A 22,065-nucleotide genomic window follows, 5' to 3' on the forward strand; every position below is an offset into this window, starting at 1 on the left:
CCCTGTGGCCCTGGATGGGGCGGCAGCAGGCAGGGGCAGGTGGTCAGCCGTCAGGGGAGTGCCTGGCGTGGGTAACGTGCGCAGGACCAGCCCCTCGAGGCCGTGGGGGACACAGCCGGACTCACCGTCTCTAGTCAGGTTGGCGAGGGCCCCCTTTGCCTTCGGCCGGCTGTTCTCTAACTCGATCTCGATGGCATCCTGGTAGCTGGATATTTCACCTGAAATGAGTGACAGCACCAGTAAGCACAAACCCACTTCTCTAGGGAGCTGGAGGCACCTGTCGCGGCGAGATCGGTCGGTTACCTTCAACGTCCTCCAGTTTCTTCGACAGGACTTGCTCAAGCTGAAACAAAGCAATGAGAACGTTCAGCAAAGAGACGAGGAGGCCATCTGGGGAAGCAGTGTGCTTCACGGCGCCTAGGGTCCCCAGCCCTCCCGACACAGGCCAACACCGGTGCCCCAAAGGAACTGCACCCCAAGCACCCAGGGCAGCGCCGGGGCAGACCCTGACGGCTGTGGGGAAGGCGTGGGGGCCATCGAGGGACCCGGCAGCCTGCCACCCCCCGGCCAGCGGCAAGGGTGCCCCTCCTGCACCCCCAGGGCTCAGCCCCAACCCCACCCGTCTGTCTACCTCTCCCTGCGCACCATGTGGAAACAGACCCAGTCTAGCCTTTGGACCTAACTCACTTGTTAAAATGAGAACGTGACACAGGACATTAGAGAACAGGCGAGACACTGGCATGCTGCACAGGCGAGGCCCGGCCAGCGTGGGGCGTACCTGCTTCATGCGCAGCTTCCGCTGCCCGGCCGTGTACGACGGGGGGTCGCACTCCCCCTCCAGGTCGATCTTCATGAACTCGTCCACAGTCAGCTGGCTCGTGGGTGTGTCCTCAAACTCCGTCAGCCTGGAACAAGCCATGTCCTGGGGAGCCCGGCACACCGGCCCCACCCGGCCATGAGCCCTACTCGCCGCGGCCACCGGCGGCACCCCAGAAGGAAACGCCACGTGTGCTTGTCGCGCCCGTGGGGAGACTCCGAGGAGGCCCAGGAGGAAGGAGGCCAAGCTGGCAGCCCCAGGTGGTCGACAGCTGGGGATTAATCACCTGCCTTTTATACAACCTACAAAACGTTTAAAAATTAAAAAAATTTTCTTTCAATAAAAATCTATTCAAAGAGAATTAGGAGTCAAATGTGCAAAATATCTCTTTCTGCCTTTCGAAAGTGCCGCAGGCTAGGACCTCAGTTGAGAAACAGCCATCAAACGCGGCGGACTGGCGGTAAACAGCTGCAAGGACAGGTCTGCCGGTGATCCGGCTCGCGGCTACCCGTCGCAGCCCACGCACAGCTGACACTGGAGCTGAGCTCTGCCACCCCACAACCAGCACACCCCAAAGCAGGGGCTTGCAGGCACCCGGCCCTCTGTTTGAGCCCGGCTTCCCCGGCCGTGGGGGGGCCGGTCACTCGGGCTCTCAGTCCACCCCAACCTACCTCGGAGAGCAACGCGGGGTGGAAGGGCCCCACTGCAGGTGCAGCTGGCGTGGCGTCAGGAGGACCGACCAAGACGCCCTGGAGGGAGGCGGGCGGCCCTCTGGGACCTGGGCTGCACTGGGTCCTGGCCAGACCAGCAGGCAGCAGGACCGCGGGAGGGCCACGCCCCAAGGACCCCTCAGGAGGTGGCTCTGACCAGCAGACGGATGAGGTGTCTGAGCCCCAGGCCATGAGCGAGAGCCACCTACCTCTTGCGCAGCGTGGACTCGCACACCTTGACCACGCTGATGACCTCTTTGACGGTTCTCCGGAAATCATGCATCCTGGCCGCAACCAGAAGAGCTGGAGAGGAGCACGACGGGGAGTCACGATTGGAACTCCGTACTCGGGCAGTGAGCGCCCTGCGCGGGGCGAGTCCCCAGCCTTACAGCAAGGAACAGTTACGCGTGTATGCGATGGTCCCGACCCCCGAGAGCTGCACGCTGCCCCGCGTGCAACTGAGCCACAGACGAGAATCGCAGAGAGTGCCGCGTCACACACCCCGTCTTAAACACGAAGGGAACAAAAACACGTCTTCTGAGAACCTCGTGTGACCCCTCAAAGCCGGTGAGTGAACTCTGAGGTGACCCGAACAGGCACACTGGTTGGCAACAGAGGTAAGGATTCTGTGGACACAGCCCAGGTCGGGGGGCAAAGGGCCCTGTGTGGCGGCCACAGCCGGGCTGACTACAAGAGGCCCGGAGTCGGCAGTGCACCGGGAAGTGATTTTTGGCGGTAGCTGAGCATGGGAACGCGGGCCCTTGGCATTGCAGGAAGGCCTGGAGCCGGGGGGTGGGGGGTCCTGGGGTAAGGACCCCCAGAGAGGAGTAAGGGCCTGCTGAGGAGGACCCCAGGCCCAAGGGCTGCATCAGACCTCACGGCGTCGGGGACAGAGCTGGAGGACTCTGAGGGACCCCGAACAGCTGCCCTTTGGGTGGGGGGGCGAGGAGACACAGCCCAAAAGGCCCGGGTACTCTCTGTAGTAACAACTCGGCACTGGGGTCAGGGCAGGGCCAGCCGCATGGGAGCCCCTGAGGGCCGGGTCAGCTCTGGAGACAGCCCACCCGTCCCCCACGGCCAGGGGGCCTGGCCAGCATGACCCCAGGGCTGTCATACCTGCTCCACAGAGGCCCGAGGGGCGCCGGCCGGTGTGCATCCAGTCCCTTTTCATCCTCTGCAGGAGTCTCAGGGCCGTCATGGACACCTCGTGGTTCTTCTCCCCGAACTCCAGCAGGTGGGCAAAGCGCGGGATGTACAGGCACGGGTCTGCCGCAGACACAAGGCCTCAGTGCGCCCAGGGCGCGGCCGGGAACGGGAGCACCCCCCACCAGGCTTCATGGAATGTGCGTGTTCCAGATCCGGGAGGCACACGGACACCACACAGCGCGTCCTTCCAGTCCTCCACGCACAGGCTCCTCGACCCTCAGCTGCTGCTCGCAGAGGCCTCCCACATGCTCGTGTTCACGCATACACAGTACCTTGCCGCTCTGGCATTTTGCGCATCGGGACTGAACCGGAGCCTATCTCTCAGCTGTTCGTTGGTCTAGTTTACTATCACAGAACACGACCTACGTTTTCTGCCCTGTTGTCTACAGGTGTGTGCATGTCTCTCAAGCACACTTTTCTTAGCAAAGGAAGGCTCAGGAGGGACCCGTGCATGCACGCACACATACACTCTCCCTCCCTCATGCCCCGCTCCCTGGAAGACCCCTGGAAGACCCCTGGCCTAGGCTTTAGGGAGCGTCCAGCCTCCAGGTGACCTCATGAACTCAGCTGACTGCAGCACTGCCCTAAGTGCACGGAGGAATCATGCACGGCCCCCGACGGAACATCAGGGGCGAGACTTGCTTTGGACGGGATCACCAGGAAGGCCTTGCTGAGACTTGAAGAGGGGGTGTCCCGAGGGGGCCACAGGCCAGCCAGAAAGCAGGCGTGTGCTGGCAGATGGTGACCGGCAGGACCCTGCTGTCCACCAACACCAAGCACCCGCCTTTGGGGCCCCAGCCCGGTCACTTCTCCCAACTTCCTGCATCTATGAGGGCCTACGTGACTGAGCTCTGGCCCCTGGAAGCCCCATGTCGGCCTACAAGTACCCCTTCCTCCCTCTGCCCACCTTGGCTCACATAAAGGACCACAGGAGATGGGCAGCAGCCCCACCCCAAGGACGGCAAGGACCGGAGCGACATCCTGCAGCCAACTGCAGAGGCTGAGCCGGCGAGCAGCTGCCACCCATCCACCTTTCCAGAGGCCCTGGGTGCTGTGCGGTCTGTGAGGAGCTGGGTCCTGGGTGGGGCAGGCTGGGCGGCACGTGAAGCTACGGCCAGCACGGCACAGTCTCCTGGCACATCTGTCTCCAAACCTCAGAAGGAGCTTTCAAACGTGCCGGTCAGTATTTCAAGAACGCACCAGCATCAAGCTTTCATCTTTAGCTCTGGGGCTCATGCTTTACCAAAATCAGTTTGAAACCCTGACGGTAACATTACTTTAAAAATATACCTGTTTTCTCCCAATAACATGTCTTTTAGCAACCAAATCACAAACAAAAACCCGACCAAAACAGAACAAAGCCAGTGGCGGAGGGGTGCCTAGCTCCAGACTGCCCAGGCTCAAAGCTGACCACGCAGACCGTATACAGGGGACGGTAAGAAACCACAACACATCACACCACCTAGGTAAACCCTCTCACCAGCTGGGAGAAAGAGGTAAGACCCAGCACCCGCTGTTTACAAGAGACACTAAAAGTGTGGCACGGAACGGTGACAGACAAAGGCCACGCGGGCACCACCAGGCTCGCCACCCTGGAGAGAGGCAGCTGCAGGGACACGGGGCAGGGGGCCCTGAGGGGCCGAGAGGAGGACTTTATGACAGAGGGAAAACCACCTCACAGGAGACCACGCGGCCACACGCCTGTGGACGCACCCAACACAGCGGGAACTGAACACAGCAGGAGGCACTGGAAACCACAGTCTTAGAACCACAACAAGGTGAGAGGTAACGCAGTTTGTCCAACTTGACAGAGAGATGAAGGCAGAAAGGACAAAACAAGGAACGGTTAGAGTCGCCAGCAGCCCCACTGACCCAGCACCAGTAGAGGGGGGCCCGGCTTTTCCAAAGCCTGTGCAATGGGGAGGAAAGCCTCCGGACACCGCAGAGAGGGAACTCTCCCAGGGCGCGCTGCCTCAAGCGCCCCAACCTCTTAGGTACCTGTGAAAACTGCCATGTTTGATGAAGAAGCAACAACCGGGGTGCCTGGCGGGCTCCCTCGGTCAAGGGTGTGACTCGGGCTCCGCGCAGGGCATGGAACCTGCTTACGGTTCTCCCTCTGTCTGCCCGGCCTCTTGCTCGCTGTCGCTCCCCAATAGATAAAACCCATAATGATAGAGGCGATACACTAAGAACTAACAAGGAACACACACGTAAGATGCTCCAAAGAGGCAGAAAAAGACATAAAAGGGCAGAGAAGTTGCAGAGGCCGGACCCGGTCAGACCCCGCCCTGCGCCGGTCACCCCGGGCCCCGGACGGGCGACAGGCCCCAGGGGAGGGGGGGTGGACGACGATATGGGGAGCACAGCGACAACAGCGCTCGCACACCGGCGCGGCGACCAGCGACACACGAGGAAGCGCGTGCACAGCTTGCATCCGGAAAGCGGCTCGTGGACGCCCCGCACGGAGACACACACACGTGCGTCCGCGGACCGCGCGCGCCACCGCTGTCCCCGCAGCGCTCCCACCTGCACCCCCGCCTCCCCCGCCGCCGCAGCTGGCGACCGCCCACGGGGGCGGGGCGGGGCGGCCCAGGCCGCGAGCGCGCACGTCGTCCGCGCGGGGTGCGGGGCCGTCCAGGCCGTGAGCGCGCCCGTCGTCCGCGCGGGGGAAGGGGCGGGGCCCGCCGTGACGCGGCGTGACGCGCGGGCGCCGCGGCGGCAGGGGCGAGGGCGGGCCGGACGGCGCCCCCTGCGGCCGCGCTGCGGGCTGCGGGCTGCGCGCGGGCGGGGCGGGGCGGCCCGAGGCAGCAGCGCCCGCCGCGGCCCCCATGCTGCTGCCCCTGGCCTGCCTGCACGGCCGGGTGGCGCAGTGCCTCACGGCGCTCCTGGTGCTCGCAGAGCCGCCCCCCCGGCCCCGGCGCGGCGCGAGGGCGCACGGCGCACCAACGGCGCGCGCGGAGGCCGCCCTGCCCGCGAAGATGGCCGCGGAGCTGTACCCGGCCGCCGGCGCCGCGGCCGCCACCGCCACGGACATCGCCAACAGCAACGCCGCCGCCGCCGCCGCGGGCAGGAAAGGCCCACCCAGCGCCCCGCCGCCCGCGCCGCCGCCGCCCGCGCCCGCGCCGCCCGCGCCCGACAACAACAACTTGGAGAGCCCCAACTGGCAGTCCTTCCACCCAACCCTGCGCGAGAGGTGAGCCCGGGCCGCACCCGCGCCCCGCGCCGCGCGCCCCCGCCCCGGCCCGACCCCCGAGCCGCGAGCCGTGTGCCTCTGCCCTTTGCAGGAACGCGCTGATGTTCAACAACGAGCTCATGGCCGACGTGCACTTCATCGTGGGGCCCCCGGGAGCGGCCCGCAGGGTGCCTGCCCACAAGGTGAGTGGACGGACGCTCGGCCCAGCTCCTGAGCAACAACTGTCCTCTCCCCCGGGTGTGGCATCCTGGTATCCGCTGGGGGCAGGGAGGGGGCAGGGCTCAGGGCAGCTTCTGTCTCATCCGCAGTATGTCCTAGCCGTCGGGAGCTCCGTCTTCTATGCCATGTTTTACGGCGATTTGGCAGAAGTCAAGTCAGAAATCCACATCCCCGACGTGGAGCCCGCAGCTTTTCTCATCTTGTTGAAGTAAGTCGGCTGCATGAGGGTGCGGGGAGGGGGTGGCTGCTGCCGCCTGGCTGCCACCAGCTGGCTTGCTCCAGCTGCACCCCGGAAGGCTGTAAGGACTGAGGGCCCCCGCGTCCCTGGCATGCCCCGTGCAGCCTGTGATGCAGTCCCCACCCTGCCCAGGTATATGTACAGTGACGAGATTGATCTGGAAGCCGACACGGTGCTGGCCACCCTCTATGCTGCCAAGAAGTACATCGTCCCTGCTCTAGCAAAAGCCTGTGTCAATTTCCTGGAGACGAGTCTGGAAGCCAAAAACGCCTGCGTCCTGCTGTCCCAGAGTCGGCTCTTTGAGGAGCCGGAGCTGACCCAGCGCTGCTGGGAGGTCATTGATGCTCAGGCTGAGATGGCTCTGAGGTCCGAGGGCTTCTGTGAAATCGACTGGCAGACGCTGGAAATCATCGTGACGCGGGAAGCCCTCAACGCCAAGGAGGCAGTGGTCTTCGAGGCCGTCCTGAATTGGGCCGAGGCAGAGTGCAAGAGACAGGGCTTGCCAGTCACCCCGCGCAACAAGAGGCACGTTTTGGGACCTGCCCTCTACCTGGTCCGAATTCCCACTATGACCCTGGAGGAGTTTGCCAATGGCGCTGCCCAGTCGGACATCCTGACCCTGGAGGAGACCCACAACATCTTCCTGTGGTACACGGCGGCCAACAAGCCCCTCCTCAGCTTCCCCCTGACCAAGAGGAAGGGCCTGGCCCCGCAGCGCTGCCATCGCTTCCAGTCTTCCGCCTACCGCAGCAACCAGTGGCGCTACCGCGGGCGCTGTGACAGCATCCAGTTTGCCGTGGACAGGAGGGTGTTTGTCGCAGGGCTGGGCCTGTACGGGTCCAGCTCTGGGAAAGCCGAGTACAGTGTGAAGATTGAACTGAAGCGGCTGGGGGTGGTCCTGGCTCAGAACCTGACCAAGTTTGTGTCGGACGGCTCCAGCAACACCTTCTCAGTGTGGTTTGAACACCCTGTGCAGGTCGAGCAGGACACCTTCTACACGGCCAGCGCTGTCCTGGACGGCAGCGAGCTCAGCTACTTCGGGCAGGAAGGCATGACGGAAGTACAATGTGGGAAGGTGACCTTCCAGTTCCAGTGCTCCTCAGACAGCACCAACGGGACCGGGGTCCAGGGTGGGCAGATCCCCGAGCTCATCTTCTATGCCTGAGGTGCCGTGGGGTGCCGTGGATGCGCTAGGACGGGCACCAGGAGGAGGCCTTTCTCTGCAGCCGGCCCTGCCGGGAAGGGACGTGCAGGAGACTGTGCGACCCCTTTATCCCGCTGCCAGCTGCCTTGCTGAGACCATTAAAGGCTTCGCTTCCTTTGTATCTCTCTTATGCATAGTCAGCTGCGCCCGAAGCTGGGAACTTGAGGCTCTTCAGTACGACCAGAGCCGGGGCTTCTGAGTCCTGGCTGCTAGGCCAATCTGGGGGCCCAAGGCAGGCTTCACGCAGGCCCCCTCCCCATGGTGCCCACACTGCCTGCTCTGTGGGCCTTGCCATCCCTCCCACGCCTGTGAATTTGCAGCGGCACTATGCTTAACCTAAAACCTTCCCTTCAAATCCAGAATTGGGAAAAGTGACCTAAAAATAGTGCACTAGGTCTAGCCAGATTTTCATAATGAGGTTTCAGTGAAACAAGAGCCATCAAGAGAAATGAGCAAAGGAGTGTGAAGCTGAGGCATGCTTTCCCACGTGTCTGTGATGGCGTGTCCCTTCCAGCACACCAGAAGGCCTCCAGTGCTAAGCCATGCCTCCTGGTTAGAAACTGCCTCGGGGAGGCCTTTCTGTCCCTGTCAGCTTCCTCCGTGGGCCTGTGGCTAGAACGCTCTGCTTGCGTCCTACTTCCTGGGGCATGCCAGCCTCTGAGACAAAGCCCTCCTGGAGGACTCACAGATTGGAGGGTGGCGGGGTGAGGAGAGGCTGTCTGCCAGCCCCAAGGCTGCAGGCCCTGGAGACCAACCGTCTGCCTCAGGTGTGCCGGCAGCTCCCGTGGCAGGCCCCAGGTGGCCCCTGTGCAGGCATGCTTTGGGGTAAAGCAGGGTCTTTGAGCCCCTTGCCCCTGTCCTCCCAGGCCGGTTGCTTTGTTTCTGAAAAACCTCAGCTTGGAGGGACCTGTCACTCGGCACAGAGAAGCGGCCTCTTGCAGAGGGTCTGGGCTGGAGCAAAATGGCCAAGCCTGGTGCACCTCTGCAGCGGCGCCCCCTCCTGACCCACCCGCCACCAGACCCACCTTCCCAGCCCCAGGGGACCATCCTGTGGGTTAGCTGGCACTGCACCCTCAGCCCACCCTCCCTGGCCCTGCCCTCTGCCTCCTTGAAATGAGATACGCTTGAAGAGGATGACGGGCAAGACAGGGAGCAGTCCCTGCAAGCAGACTTGAACACAGCCCTCTAGGTAGAGCTCCCGTGAAGGCAGAGCGGGCTAGAAGAGCACCTGCTCCGTCCGCAGAGGTCCTGCCTTCCCCGGGGCACCTGCCACCAGGTGTATTCCTCAAGAGGTAGAAAGATGGGTCCTGTTTCCTTCTGTGTCCCCCCCCACACCTGCCGGGTACCCAGAAGGAACCCCCAAATTGCTGGGCTCTTGGCTGCTTCTCAGACATTTCTTATGACCTGGTGGAGCCCCTGTCCCTGCACAGGACTCCCCCCCCCCGCTCCCAGCACCGGGCCCGGCTGCTGCCCTGGGCCAGCCCCGCCATACCTATCGCTGGCGCGTTGATGCAGAGCTCTCTTGCCAGAAGAAGGAACGTCTTCCCCAGCACATACACATTCACCTGTGGGAGAGAAGCCACAACTGAGGACAGCGTTGGATTTAGGGAACGTGCGTTTCTGTTCCTTACAACGTGCGCTTCATTGTCCAGTCTCTGACAGATCCCCACATAAGAGGTCCTGGCCAGCGCCCCCCGCCCCCCGCCAGCCCCCTGCCCTGAGCCCACACAGCAGCCCATGGCGCTGCTTCCCAATCCCAGACAGCTTTTTCAGACCCTGCCGCTGTCTCAGCAACGACCAGATCTGCTAAGAGAAAGTACTGAGAGACGGCCGGCACGGTGCGAGCTCCCAGAGCACCCCCGCATGCTCCCTGGGGGACGTGGCCTCAGCCCTCGCTGGGATCCCTGTCTGTGTCCCTGTGGACCAGCTCTGTCATGGCCGCGGTCTCTGCAGGTCACAGTGACCAGCCCCCCCCCCCCCCCGCACTGCTCCCACCTTAAGTCCAAATCTGCTGTGGAGTCCCTCGCCTGACCAGGTTGCTTGCAATTGAACACATGGTCAAGGACTCCAGGGTGCAGACCTCCAGTGCAGCTGAGCCCGGCGTTGTCCCAAGAGCCTGCTCTGTGCTGACCAAGGCCTGGGGGGAGGGCTGTGGGGAGGGCCTTCTGAGCGGTGTTTGACAGCAGGCGTGGCAGAAGCTGGACAGCTCGGACGAGGTGCGGAATTGGGAAGAGCCCGGGCTTAGCCCCTTTCGCCTGAGCTGGAGAGGGCTGGCCCTGCCCCTGGGACTCGCAGGCCTCAGTGTCCTCGCCCTGGCCCTCTGCCTCTGGTGTCCCCGCAGAGTCCCTTTGCCACGAGGGCCCCTTAGCCTCGTGCCCAAGAAGCACCAGAAAAGACTGCGAAGAAGAGTCGAGAACACCATGGGGGGGAGGGCTCTCAGGCAGCACGGATGGGCGCCTGTGGCCGTCAGGGAGCACTGAAGAATAGTACAAAGTCCCCCTGGGGGAGATGGAGGGTGCTCCACCCCCAGGCCTCCTTCTCGGGAAGCCCCCTTCGTAGGGCTGGTGGCTCACAGAGCTGGCCTTCTCAATGGGTTCTGCCCCTGGCCTGCCCACCAGGGCACACGTGCGTGCGAGCATGCGTGTGTGTGTGCGTGTGTGCGGAAGTGTGCATCTTCTAGGAGCACCCCAAGCTCCTGCATCTTCACCCTCCTGACTTCATGCCCGTCTGGACCAGAGTGGTCCAGAGTGGTCCCGCAGCGTGCTGCCCCTTTCCTCTCTGCAGCACCTCCCTGACCCAGCTAACCCCCTTCACACCTCCCACCTCCCCAGCCCTGTCCCAGGCAGATGGACACCTGGACACCACAGAAAAGGGTTCTCTGAAAAGACTTCAAAGGGAGAGTCCAATGTTTAAAAGGCCGTGCTCCTACAATGTGTGTGGTTCCTGCCGGAGATGCTGACATTCATCAGCAGACATTAGAAACAATGACACGGACTCCGAGGACCCCTGCCTGTGTCTGTGGCTCATCTCTGTGCCAGCTACGCCTTCATGGGGTGCCAGGACACCCCCCCCCCCGTTTCTGCTGGGGGAGCTGAACCCTGAACCTGTGTCAGCCCTCGGCAGCCCTGCTCTAGCCTCCCTCCCTGCTTCCTGTCCCAGGAAGTCCCAGGAGGGACAGGCCGTGAGGCCACGCCCTGACCGTGCACTGCACGCGGAGCGCTGGGTTTCCACAATTCCAACAGGTTATTATTAGCTTGGCCACAGAATATTTCTGCAGGACTCCTGAGAGATGCCATTTATAAAGACAGCTGGGAGGGCAGACACAGGCAGCATCTGGTTTACACGGAAGTCAAGCTCTGGCACCACAGGGACTCTGTGGCATGTGGGGCACCCAGTCCTGACCAAGCTTTCCTCAAAGGGGTGCAATCTCTGTGAGTCCCACACACACCCTCACGCTGTGGTCACGTCTGTTTTCCGTGATCCCCCTGCTCTTTCCGAGTCCTCCGTGGACGGATCCCCCTGCCTGCCCTAGCGCCGTTCCCAGGGACGGAACACATGCAGAACCTCGATGGCCCCATCCCTGCCGAGTCCCTCTTGCTGGGTCTTCCCATTCTCTTCAGTAGTTTGGAAACAAGAGATGCCACAGAAAATGCTTTCCTGGTACCCAGAGTCCCTAAACAGACTATCACATGGGGTTTTATGTTGTTGAAGATACATGAGTTTGAGTCCCCTTTTTTCCTTTTAAAGTATTTCCCTTCCCTCAGACCAAGTCCAGCTGGGTCTTTCCACTGGTTCTGAGGCCGAGGCCGCCCAGCTCCCAGCACAGCGCTGTGACCTGTGTTTACTGCTCCCCTACTGGTTTTGAAACAGACCACAGCCTGGTATGTCCTTTGTTCTGTGGACCAGCCTCCAGGCCCCAGGCCCAGCCTCCCTTGGGAAAGGGGCTCAGGAAGGAAACCAGTCTACCTGGAGCAGGTCACTGAGGTCGAGGAGCATGTCTGTGGCAGGAGTCAAGGAACGTCTGCACCCAAGCCCACGGGCTCCAGTTACCCGATCGCTTCCCCAAGGCGCAGACCTACCACCCGGCCAGAGGACCTTGCTGTGAATCCAAGCTCGGCACTGGCTCTCCCAAGAGGGGTGAGGCGTCGGCATCAGGGCTGACCAGAACCCGTGAACCACACCCAGGGCCATCGACGCAGTCCTCAGAGTACTCACTGCCTTCCCAGAGCAGCCCCTACGCCTCATGGGGCACAGCCCAGAAGCACTTGACGACACTCACTCCATCCCTCGAGCAGCTACTGAGACCTGGCCGGTGCTGCACGTGGCTTCTGCCCCACGACACGTGGCTCCTGGGGACAGACACACACACAGTGGGCCCCCTCTGGTGGCTGGCAGGCACCTCCAGGGTGCTGGTGCTCGGGGGGACAGCCGCGGGGACTCTGGCACGGGACCTGTCCTCATGCTTCAGCAGGTGATCAAAGCGTCACCAGATGATGTCCCCCGTGACTTGGAACCCAGCTGGACACACAAACACACAAGACACCAGCTGCTGAGTAAGGCCCCTGGTCGGGTGTGGTGAAACGTCACATTCATCACTCATGGGTCTGCTGTGGCTCTGAGGCGGTGACAGAGAAATCGAGGGGCTGAGTCAGAGCGGACCAGGCGTCAGGCCCAAACACAGGAGGAGAAAGAAGTCCCCGATGCCACAGCCTCCCATGAGGTCCCACACACACCACCACAACCTCTAAGGTCCTTGAATAAAAGGCACCCTGTTTCTCGGTCTCTGAAGGCACACACTCGGACGGGAGGGTTGCCAGTGAAGACTGACCAGCTGGCGGGACCAAGTACGGAAAGAAGCACAGAGGAGGGAAAGGAAGCCGTCCTACAGGACAGAGCAGAAACCCGTGGCGTCGAAACAGACACGCGAGACGCAGCAAGCCAAGAGGCGGAGCTCCGGAAACAGGCAACGGGTCAGTGGCTGCGGGGGTGGGCGTGGTGCCCAGGGATGAACAGGGGAGCACGGGGGACTTGCAGGGCCGTGAGGCCTCCATATGATGTCACAGGCACGGGCACCCCAGTGAGCTGTCACGTAGCAACACGGGCCGCACAGCACACCGGTGCAGGTGTGAACCGGGAAACTGTGTGTGGGCGGGGGGAGATGGGGAAGTCCGCACAGTTTTGCCTTTAACCTACAACTGCTCAAAAAATGAAGTCTATTCAAAAGATAATAATAAAATAAAGGCCAAGTAACAGGTAACAGTTGTGATGGACACTTCAAGATGAGAAGCACTGAGCTCCGAGAAATGCACACAAAGTGCCCCCAACAGCACCAGATGCTGGCAGGGGCGGGGCCACCCCAACCCACGTCCTCGGCTGGCTGGGCCACCATGGAACGACCACTTTGGAAAAAGGCCACGAGTGTCTTGTAATACTAACCACACACCCGCCTCTGACCAGCTAGTCCACACCAAGGTATTCACCCACGGACACGTCCAGGAGCCTCACACAAACAGCCAAAGGGCAAGAAGAGCCCAGACGTCCACTGACAGAAGAACCCGCGGCCAGTCCCACGTTCCCACAACGGAGGGAGCATATCCTGGCACGCAGCACACCGATGAGTCCAAAGCTTGCCTAGTGACAGAAACCTTACAGAACAGGGCTTCCCTTTACCGGACACTCAGAACAAGCAAAACTAACCAATGGGAATCCTCAGACAGTGGGTACCCCGGGGCAGGGCAAGCAGCCTGACCAGAAGGGCCGCAGCAGCTGGCCGCAGGATGGTGTCGCCCTGGATCCTGCTGGGAGGCCTGGCTGCAGAGAAGCACACTTGGCAAAACTCCTCAAACGGTACCATTAATACTTATGTACTTTGTTCGATGCCAATTTTACCACAAAAGGGAAGAGAGAGATCTAGCAAATACTGACATCTAGTGAGTTAGCGACCTGCCAGCTGCAGGGCAGTAGAGGCCTGTGCCTTACTCTGAAATGTGCCACAAAGTGTGAGGCTGGGGAGGACAGCAGGGCGGGGTGTCCACTGTGTGAGTCCTTCGACCTTGCCAGGGGTCTGAGATCCCCACAGTAAAATGACGGGGGACAGTGTGTGTACTTTAAAAGGGAGACTGGAGTTCACAATGTAACCGAGTTGCCAGGACTGGTCTCCGTGAGACACCAGAGGTGGTGGGGCACATGGCCGGGGTGCACTGGCCACCTGGACGCAGTGACAGTATCAACAGTGTGCGTCCCTACACGGGCGTCCACATTCCCGTGACCTGTCTGGGGCCCAGGCCTGTTAATGCCCTCAGGGCCTGGCCCACAGCGGGTCCCCCGACTAATGAGCATTTGGGATGACACTTAGGGTGACTTTGGAAAGTCTTCTGTCCGGCCTGACCAGTGGGCCTGCGTCTCTACCTTTTTGCTAAGCAGCTGCTTCTAACCTTCCTGGCACAGGGACGCCAACCAGAGGTCCAAATTTGCTGGAATCCTAAAAAAGGACGAGGCCTGTGTGCCGGTGCTGAGCGCAGCACTCGGGCGCGAGCACCTCTGCTCTGACGGCCTCCCTCCTGGTCCCCGACGTGCCCTGCTCGGTGCGGCTTCTGCTCAGTGAGCACCAACTTGGAGGGCCGGTCCCGGAAGAGACACGTAAACGCAGAGAACGGTGGCAGATAAACACCGTCAGAAGATTCTAGACACTCCTGAGAGTCCCAACAGATCAAAACTCAGGGAGGGGGCTCCGGCAGACCGCCAGCGGGCTTTGAGGAAGTGCGCCCGGGGCTGGCGCTCCCAGCCCCAACGCCGGGGGCCAGGACACCATCTGGCTGGTCTGCGTGCTGCTTCCGGAGAACAATCAGGGCTTGATTTAAACTCACACCCATTTTCGGTAAGTGGAAAAGCTGACAGAGATTTAAAGCAGGCAGAAGAGAAAGTCAGAAGCACATGCGATTTCTCTACACAGCCTCATGCTCCGAGCTTTGTCAAGGTGACCGAAGGGAGAACCGGAGAAACAGCCCTCGACGTCCAGTCCAACGGAAGGTCTAGCAGGACGCGCATGAGCTTCCAGCAGACGATGGTGGGGGTGGTAGGGTGGCCACGCCCGCGCCAGCACAGCCATTCCCCGGTCCAGACGGGAGGAGAGACAGGGAGGCCCAGGAACAGCAGCACGGTCAGCACCACGGAGTGGACACCTGCACCTCATGGAAGAGGATGACCTGCCCAGCACCCACCCACTGTCCACCGTCCAGCCCGCACCCCCTTCTGCAGGCCAGCTTCTGCTCTGACTCATCTTTCCCCAGGCAGCCACACCACATGGTACTTATCTACGGCCCAGCACACATCTCTGTTTAGAGAGGAGCTCACAGCCACGCCCCAGCAAGGACAAAGGCCACCAGGAACCCTCAACACCCTGCCCACTGCACTGGCTGTGCCTGGCAGAAGAGCCCGGTACCCTGCAGGGTGCCGGTCCTGCTCCCCGCACACACACTGCAGGCACACGCCAACCCTGCTCCCGGAGTGCTCCACATCCCCAGCACAGTGCACCTGCCTAGAGACGGGGCCAGGCCGCTGCATCCTGTGGTGGGGTCTCCCTTGTGTACATCACTCTCCCTTATGTATAATCGACACAGGCCACCATCATCACTCCGCACGACAATCCCATGGTCTGGAGGTGCCTGCAGCCTGCCCTCCCGGCTCCGTGCCAGGGCCTGGGCCAGGAAGAGGCATAGGAAGGGCCTCGGGCCAGATCCCAGGTCAGCCGCATGCACTGGCACACCAGCGGCCCTGCCTCCCTGACTGCTGGGGGAGGGCAGAGCTCAGGCCTGCAGCACCAGCACGCAGAGACGGTCCATCCTGTAGCTGGCGGCTCCTGGCTCAGCAAGGCACTAAGCAGCACAAGCCCTGGGACAGGAGTGTCCGCTCCCCACCAGCTGGCGGCAGGCCGACATCTCTGACTGGAGGGCTCCGGGAAAGGTCAGCACACCTGATGTCAGGAGCTGCTGTGGCGAGAAGAGGGAGGGAGGGAAAGGGAGACAGGAGCCGGAAGCTACAGCCTGTTGGCCACAGGAAGAGCCACCGAGAGTTCAGGCAAGGAGGGAACAAGGCCTGACTTCAGTCTGGAAAGGCTCACCCGCAACTAGAGGCAAACCACCCAGGGCCTGGCCATGGAAGCTGGGGGAGCAGTCGGGGTGAATGCCAGGCAAGGAGGGGCTGCGGCTCACCGCCACGAGAGTGTGCATGGGCAACAACCCCTCTAGCACGACGCACAGGAGAACAAGCCAAAAAGCTTGGTACAGTGCAGGACAGCAACTGGGGAGCCACACCTGTGGGGAAGACCCTCAAAAGAAGGGGGGCCAACGCAGCGGGTTGTGCTGCCCCGGGGCCAAGTGCAGAGGCCTGGGGTGCACGCAGTCCTGCCTGGAGGAAGGTGAAGCTTAGGGTCCAGGCGCTTCCAAGACAGCCAGACTCATGGGGCCGGCCGGAGAGCGTGCACAGGCTCCCTCCAGACCCTGGCCGGCAGCTGTCAGCTGCGAAGGGTGGGAGCAGGCAGGGAACAAAGGGCCTGAGGAGAGCGCACGCCCGAGGCTCACAGGCAGGGGCCAGCCTAGCTGCCCACACACTGCCTGCCGCCTGCCTGCCAGAGGGTGGGAAACCCCCTCTGGTGAAGAATTACGCACAGTCCCCACAATTTTTCAAATATAATATCCATCAGTTCAATAAAAACTTACCAAGCACGAGAATAGGCAAGACCAAATAAATACCCCAACTGGTAAAAACAGAACCACCACTGAGCCTCCTGTGGGGACTTACTGAAGACTTCCGTGTAACTGAAGAGATGGGAGAATTTTACCAAAGACTTAGAATCTAATAAAAAGTGATAACTGAAATTAAAAAGTGAATAGATAGGTTTAACACCCAGTTAGACACAGCAAAGGAAAGGTCGAGGGAACACACAGATAGGTGACTGGAAAACACTCGGACCAAAACAGAGGAGAAGGAAAAGAAACAGAACGGGCAACACCAAAGCCACGGTGGGACGTGATGCTGTGTGCAGCCCGGAGCCCAGAAGGGAAAAGAGGGCGGGGCGGGCACTGCACCAGACACCACGCTGCCCCAGACTCACCCAGAACAGACAACACACACGAAGCCACAAATTCTAGAAGGCCTACAAACAACAGGACAAAGACACTCCCTCCCAGCAGGCAGTGAGGGCAGGTGAGGGCCTTGACGACAGTGACGACAAGATGGGGAGTCCCCTCGACAGCACGGGTCCAGCGAGCACCACAGAAAGACCCGCCGGCCACCCCGAACACCTGCCAAACAAAGCAGACAGACCAAACGCACAAACAGGACTTCTGGAACGCACAGAATCGGGATGGGAAGGGTCACGACAGGGAGACGTGAGTGAGCGTGACGACATCAGGCGGCAAGACTGACAGCGCCGCGCAGTGCTGCTCGGGGGCCCGGGTGCCGCCGCAGAGGTGTGACCACCGGGGTGGTGGGCGAAACGGTGACAATCCGTGCAGAACAGACAAGCTACGTAAAGGAAAATGGGATGAAATACTTGACTTCTCTGAGGGGTGGTGAGGAAGAACAAAGGACAAATGGAACAAACAGCGGAATTAGACACAAATACCCCGGTAAGGCGTTGGATTTAATATTTTAAGGCTGGATTAAAGAATCAGAGACGAGCACACAGTTATACGTTGCTCCTGAGAGACTGGATCTCAAGCTGGAAGAGACGGACCACACGCACACACAGGAAGACAGCAGGTGTACGTGGACCTTGTCGGACTCGGGAGAATCGGGGGGAGAGGTGCTCGGTCATCAGGGGGACATTTCGTGAGGCTCAGAGTCGGCTCCCCCAGGGGAGAGACCGTGTTGGGTCTCATCCTCCCAGCACAACAGGAGCTGGTGGGGTCGGGGGAAAGACGTGGGAGGCCCAACGCTCTCCTTCCGGTCCAGCAGGCAAACGTCAGTAGGGGTGAGGTGACCCTGGCCCAGCACCGCGAGCCGATGGGTATTCCAAGAGCACTCCGCCCAGCAAGCACGGACACGCATTCTCCCAACCACCGAGGGCACCGAGCGCTGAGCTGTGATGCAAAGCGCAGTACGCGTGAAATGCGGGGCCGCATCCGGTGGACGCCCGGGCCCACACACAGCCGCGCTGCAAACTGATCGCACACAGATAACTAGAAAACCCCAACTGTTCTCAAAATAACCAGCAGACTCCCATGTGACTCGGGGACTGAAAACAAAGTAACGACAGCAAGCAGAAAACATTCTGGAGCAGACGGACAACAAGAAGGTGACACATCAGCTGTGTGGTGTCACTGAAACCTGTCTGGAGGGAAATCCAGTCCTGAGTGCTGTTCTGAGGAAGAGCCGAAGGACTGCAATCAAGAACGTGAGCTTCCCACATCAGGAAGCAGGAAAGACGGTAAGTCAAACCCAAAGCAAACACGTGGAGAGAAAAAAACAGAAATCAATGACACGAAAAGTGAGCGTGCACCACAGGTCACCAACCAAGCAGAAGTCTGGATCCTCGGGAGGACTGCCGGCAGCTGGCGGGCACACGGACACCGGGGCGCCCCCACCGCGGGCGGGAACGTGCGCAGCAGCCTGACGGTGCCGCACATGGTTCCACACGGAGCGCCAACGACGTGCCGCTTGTGCTCCACACCTCCCCGAAACGCCCAGAACAGACCCACGGAGACAGACAGACCACAGACGCGGGCCAAGAGACGGGGGCTCCGAGGCCGGGCTGTTTCCCAGGCGACAGGGCGAGGGCCCCGCTGAGTCGCGGACCGACTGGGTGAACTGTGCGGAATGTGACTTACGTCTCCATAAAGCCAGCACCCAGGAAAAAAGACTCATAAAGCTGGCAGCACCCCAGCAAGACGGAGCGAAGGAAAACGAGGGAGAAGCACCTGCAGAGACACGGGAGGGGGCGTCCAGCCATGATGGCGGGGTGCCAAGGAGGTGTAAAAACTGTGCCAACATACGTGGGGTCTGAAACAACATGAACAGTGCCTTGGAAGAGAAAACTGAGCAAAACGGGCACAGCGGGCACAAAGTGCCTGCAGCCGCGCATCGTGTTGCTAAATGGAGCATGGTTACGACACCGCCACAAAGAACGCTCAAGGCCCAGATGGCTTCGCGGTGGATTCCCCCCCGATGTCAAAAGAAGAGACAGTGCCGACGGCCTCCAAGCCAACTGAGTGCCGCGCCCCTTGACAAGGACATGACAAGAACAACAGGCGAACCGCACGACTTCCTATGTGACCCCAGCAGAGATGCCCGGCAAGGCCTACAGAGGGTAACGCGTCATGGCCAAGGCTGCTTTAACATCCGAGAATCAGTGTGACTCTCCTCAGCCCCCACGAAGGGTCAGACCCCACAGGAGGGTCGCTCTGATGAACAGGTGGGAGACGCGCGCCCTTCCTGACAAGAGCCCTCGGCAGCAGGAGAGACGACGCGTTCTCCATCCCAGGAGGTGCATCTGCCAGAGCCTGCAGACTTCCACAGCGGGCGAGCACAGCGCCGCCCGCGGCCTGGACACAGCCAAGGGAGCCTCCCGCAGCGGCACGCACACCACGCAGGCCGCTGCGGGCGTGCAGACCGGCAAGGAGAACGGGTGACAGGCACACAGATCGGAAGGGATGAACGACACACGCAACTGTGTACGATCCCGACATTCACTCGTAAGATTCATAACCAACCCCGTTGTATCGGATGTGACGTCAACACGCGAAACTCGACCATGCTTGTGTACATCACCAGCGAGAGGCCGCCTACATTCGTCCAACACACACGCACTCAGGAATAAAGCACAGGAGACGCCCCCTCGTCAAAAGCAACACGTCGGGCGCCTGGAGGGCTCAGTCAGTCAAGTGTCTGCCTTGGGCTCAGGTCGTGATCCCAGGGTCCTGGGATCGAGTCCCGCATCGGGCTCCCTGCTCAGCGGGGGGTCAGCTTCTCCCTCTAACCCTCCCCCCACTCATTCTCTTAATCTCTTTCCCTCTCACTCTCTCAAATAAAATCTTTAAAAAAAAAAAAAGTAACACAACATCCCTGCAAGTAGGGAACACCTGGAGGAACACGGGATAGTCGTTGATTGGAAGATTCAATATTGTTCACGTCAACGTGAACTTCAGTCCCCCACAAATGGACCCATACACCCCAATCAAAGAATCCCACGAGATTTCTCATAGAAATAGACAATCTGACTCAAAACCTTCCACAGAAGGACAGAGGGCCAAGGACAGCGCAGACACCCGAGACCGCAGGGCAGCTGCGGCCGGAAGCCTTCTGCTCCAGGCCCTCAGACGTGTGCCCAGGCCGAGGTTCTAGCAGTCCGCTATTGGCCATCGGGCAGGCGAGCAAACCTCAGGAGAGCTCTGAGACGCCGGAGGCAGACCCACCTGCACCGCGTGCTGGATGCCCCACGGAGAGAAGCAAACCCAACCCCTCAGAAATCCCAAACTCCGAGGGGACCCATAAAACCAAAAGCTTCTGGAAGGAACCCCACGATCTGGGGCAGGCAGACAGGTGCACACATGTGCCGTAAAGGACAAGACATGAAGGTGGTCCTCAGTTAGGTCCCACCACGATGGATGCAGCCGGGAGGGGAGGCTACTTGCCACACAGACACTTGACCCGGGCCTCGACGCAGGACAGAGCTGCACACGCACTGGTCAGGGCAGGACTGACACGCAGTCCGCAGGATTCCAGAAGTCCCCGGCTGGCCAACCTGCGTGCAGACAGCCCGCTCCACATCAGCGTATGGCGGCTTTGAACCTGCAACCTCCTGGTGCCTGGTGACACTGGCCGCCTCTGACACGTGCCAGCCAGCAGTGCCTTGGCCTTCTTTCAACCACAGGCCCCCCGTCAGCTACACAGAGATGGACACGTGTCATTACCCATTTGCCCACACCCACAGGGGGCACGTCACTAGGAGTGAGCCCCATGGTGAGCCAGGGACTCCGGGCTGGTGTGCCCACACAGGTCCATCAGCATAACCGACACACCATCTTGGGGGGGGGGGGGTCCACACCAGGGAGGATGTGCGTGTGGGAGTGGGGCACATGGGAAATCTCTGTACCTCTCCTTCCATTTCACTGTGAACCTAAAACTCATCTAGAAAACAGTTATTTAAAAACTTTTTTTTAAAAACTCTTGGTTGTCCTTGGGGACACACGGGGAGGGGCAGAGGGAAGCAAGTAAAGGTGTGCTGGGGAGCCCGGTGGCAGAAGGGACAGCCGTAGACTGTACTGCCCTCTGAATAAGCAAGAAACAAGGTCCTGAGATGAACGTGAGGGAGACACGCAGCGGCTGGAGTCACAGAAGGCAGACCCTGGAAGCCCGGCCCAGGGCTGCGAACCAAACCCTAACCCTAACAAAGCCCCAGGGGTCTGAAGCTGGATGAGGAGGGTGTGCAGGCGGCAGCGTGCAGGGTGCAGCCAGGGGGCCCTGGGACCGCTCAGTGCGCATCGTCCCTCCCACCCAGAGCCCGTGCAGGTGATGGCAAGTCGCAGGTGACAGAGGTCTCCCCGGTGCACACACAGCTTCCAGGCTTAGACCCCGCTGCTCACAGACAGGCCTGCTGGCGGCTCGGCGGGATCCCGTAAGTACCAAAGGCTCCAACGCCAGCTGCGCAGCAAGGCCCCTTCCGCTGGTGCGCACAGACCCGCCTGGCAACAACAGGGGTGTCTGCCTACCGCCCTAACGGTTCTGCCCAGGGACAGCAGGCTACAGGCCTGGCCCCCATCCGGTCCCTGCTTCAGGCGACCGTGACAGTGCTGCCATGGGCGCCACGTCCCAGCATCTCCGAGGACACTTCTCTGGTGGACAGGGTGGGGCCACAGGGCCGAGTGGGACTCTGCCGTAGTAAGAAAGGCTCTACCACGGGTGTCATACCCTCTCCCTCCCGCCGCAGCGCACAAGGCACCGCACTACTCTTCCCGCGGCCAGCGTGCTGTCCGGCTTGCCTACACCCACTTCTGCCACGGGAGCGTCTGCTCCAGATTCCGGAGCCTGGCCTGCACACCATGTCCTGCTCCCCGGCGCTCCCATGAGCTCGGGTGGCAGAGCCAGCTCGCCCTCGAGCTCCGTGCACCCGCTCGGCGACGTCGGCATCACACACAGGTTTTGTGAGGAGCAGAGCGTAACCGAGGCAAGGCAGGCGCCCAAGGGCAGTGGCGGTGTCTGGCGGTTCTGTGATGGGAACCCGAGGCCTGTCTCTGCTTCGAAGCTACGCCTGCTTCAGGCACTTTATGCTGGAATCACACGTTTCCAAAATCTTACCGCATTTTAATGAAAGATTCTCATATTGAGGGTTACCCAACCAGAAGGGGAGCCAACAAGCCCAGCCACGCACGCTGTCACCAGGACCCTTCCAGCAGCCCACGCTTACTTAACAGGAGCCAGAGCCGAGGCCGGCTGCCCATGAGGATGGCCTGTGACGGGGACACAGATGCCGCAAGAAGC

The 22,065-nt window shown here is 61.0% G+C and overlaps 2 protein-coding genes across 3 annotated transcripts in view; one reads left to right on the top strand and one right to left on the bottom strand.

Annotated features, from left to right (window-relative positions):
* BRF1 (BRF1 general transcription factor IIIB subunit) overlaps positions 1-22,065 on the bottom strand; it is a 57,890-nt gene that overhangs the window by 16,181 nt on the left and 19,644 nt on the right. For both annotated transcript variants that reach the window (XM_045799306.2, XM_045799305.2), the window contains 7 exons: positions 11,554-11,585; positions 9,080-9,152; positions 2,644-2,793; positions 1,737-1,830; positions 779-905; positions 304-343; positions 126-218 (listed from right to left, as the gene is read on the bottom strand). In XM_045799306.2, coding sequence (XP_045655262.1) covers positions 126-218; positions 304-343; positions 779-905; positions 1,737-1,830; positions 2,644-2,793; positions 9,080-9,152; positions 11,554-11,585 — 609 coding nt within the window. The remainder of the gene's footprint in view (positions 1-125; positions 219-303; positions 344-778; positions 906-1,736; positions 1,831-2,643; positions 2,794-9,079; positions 9,153-11,553; positions 11,586-22,065) is intronic.
* Positions 5,490-7,708, top strand: BTBD6 (BTB domain containing 6). Its single transcript, XM_045799308.2, has 4 exons — positions 5,490-5,926; positions 6,018-6,108; positions 6,235-6,353; positions 6,516-7,708. The coding sequence occupies exons 1-4, from the start codon at positions 5,562-5,564 to the stop codon at positions 7,546-7,548; spliced, it is 1,608 nt and encodes a 535-aa protein (XP_045655264.2). The 5' UTR covers positions 5,490-5,561; the 3' UTR covers positions 7,549-7,708.

This window comes from Ursus americanus, chromosome 26, assembly GCF_024610735.1.
Source record: "Ursus americanus isolate L20-20 chromosome 26, mUrsAme1.1.p, whole genome shotgun sequence".
In the NCBI taxonomy this organism is placed as follows: Eukaryota; Metazoa; Chordata; class Mammalia; order Carnivora; family Ursidae; genus Ursus; species Ursus americanus.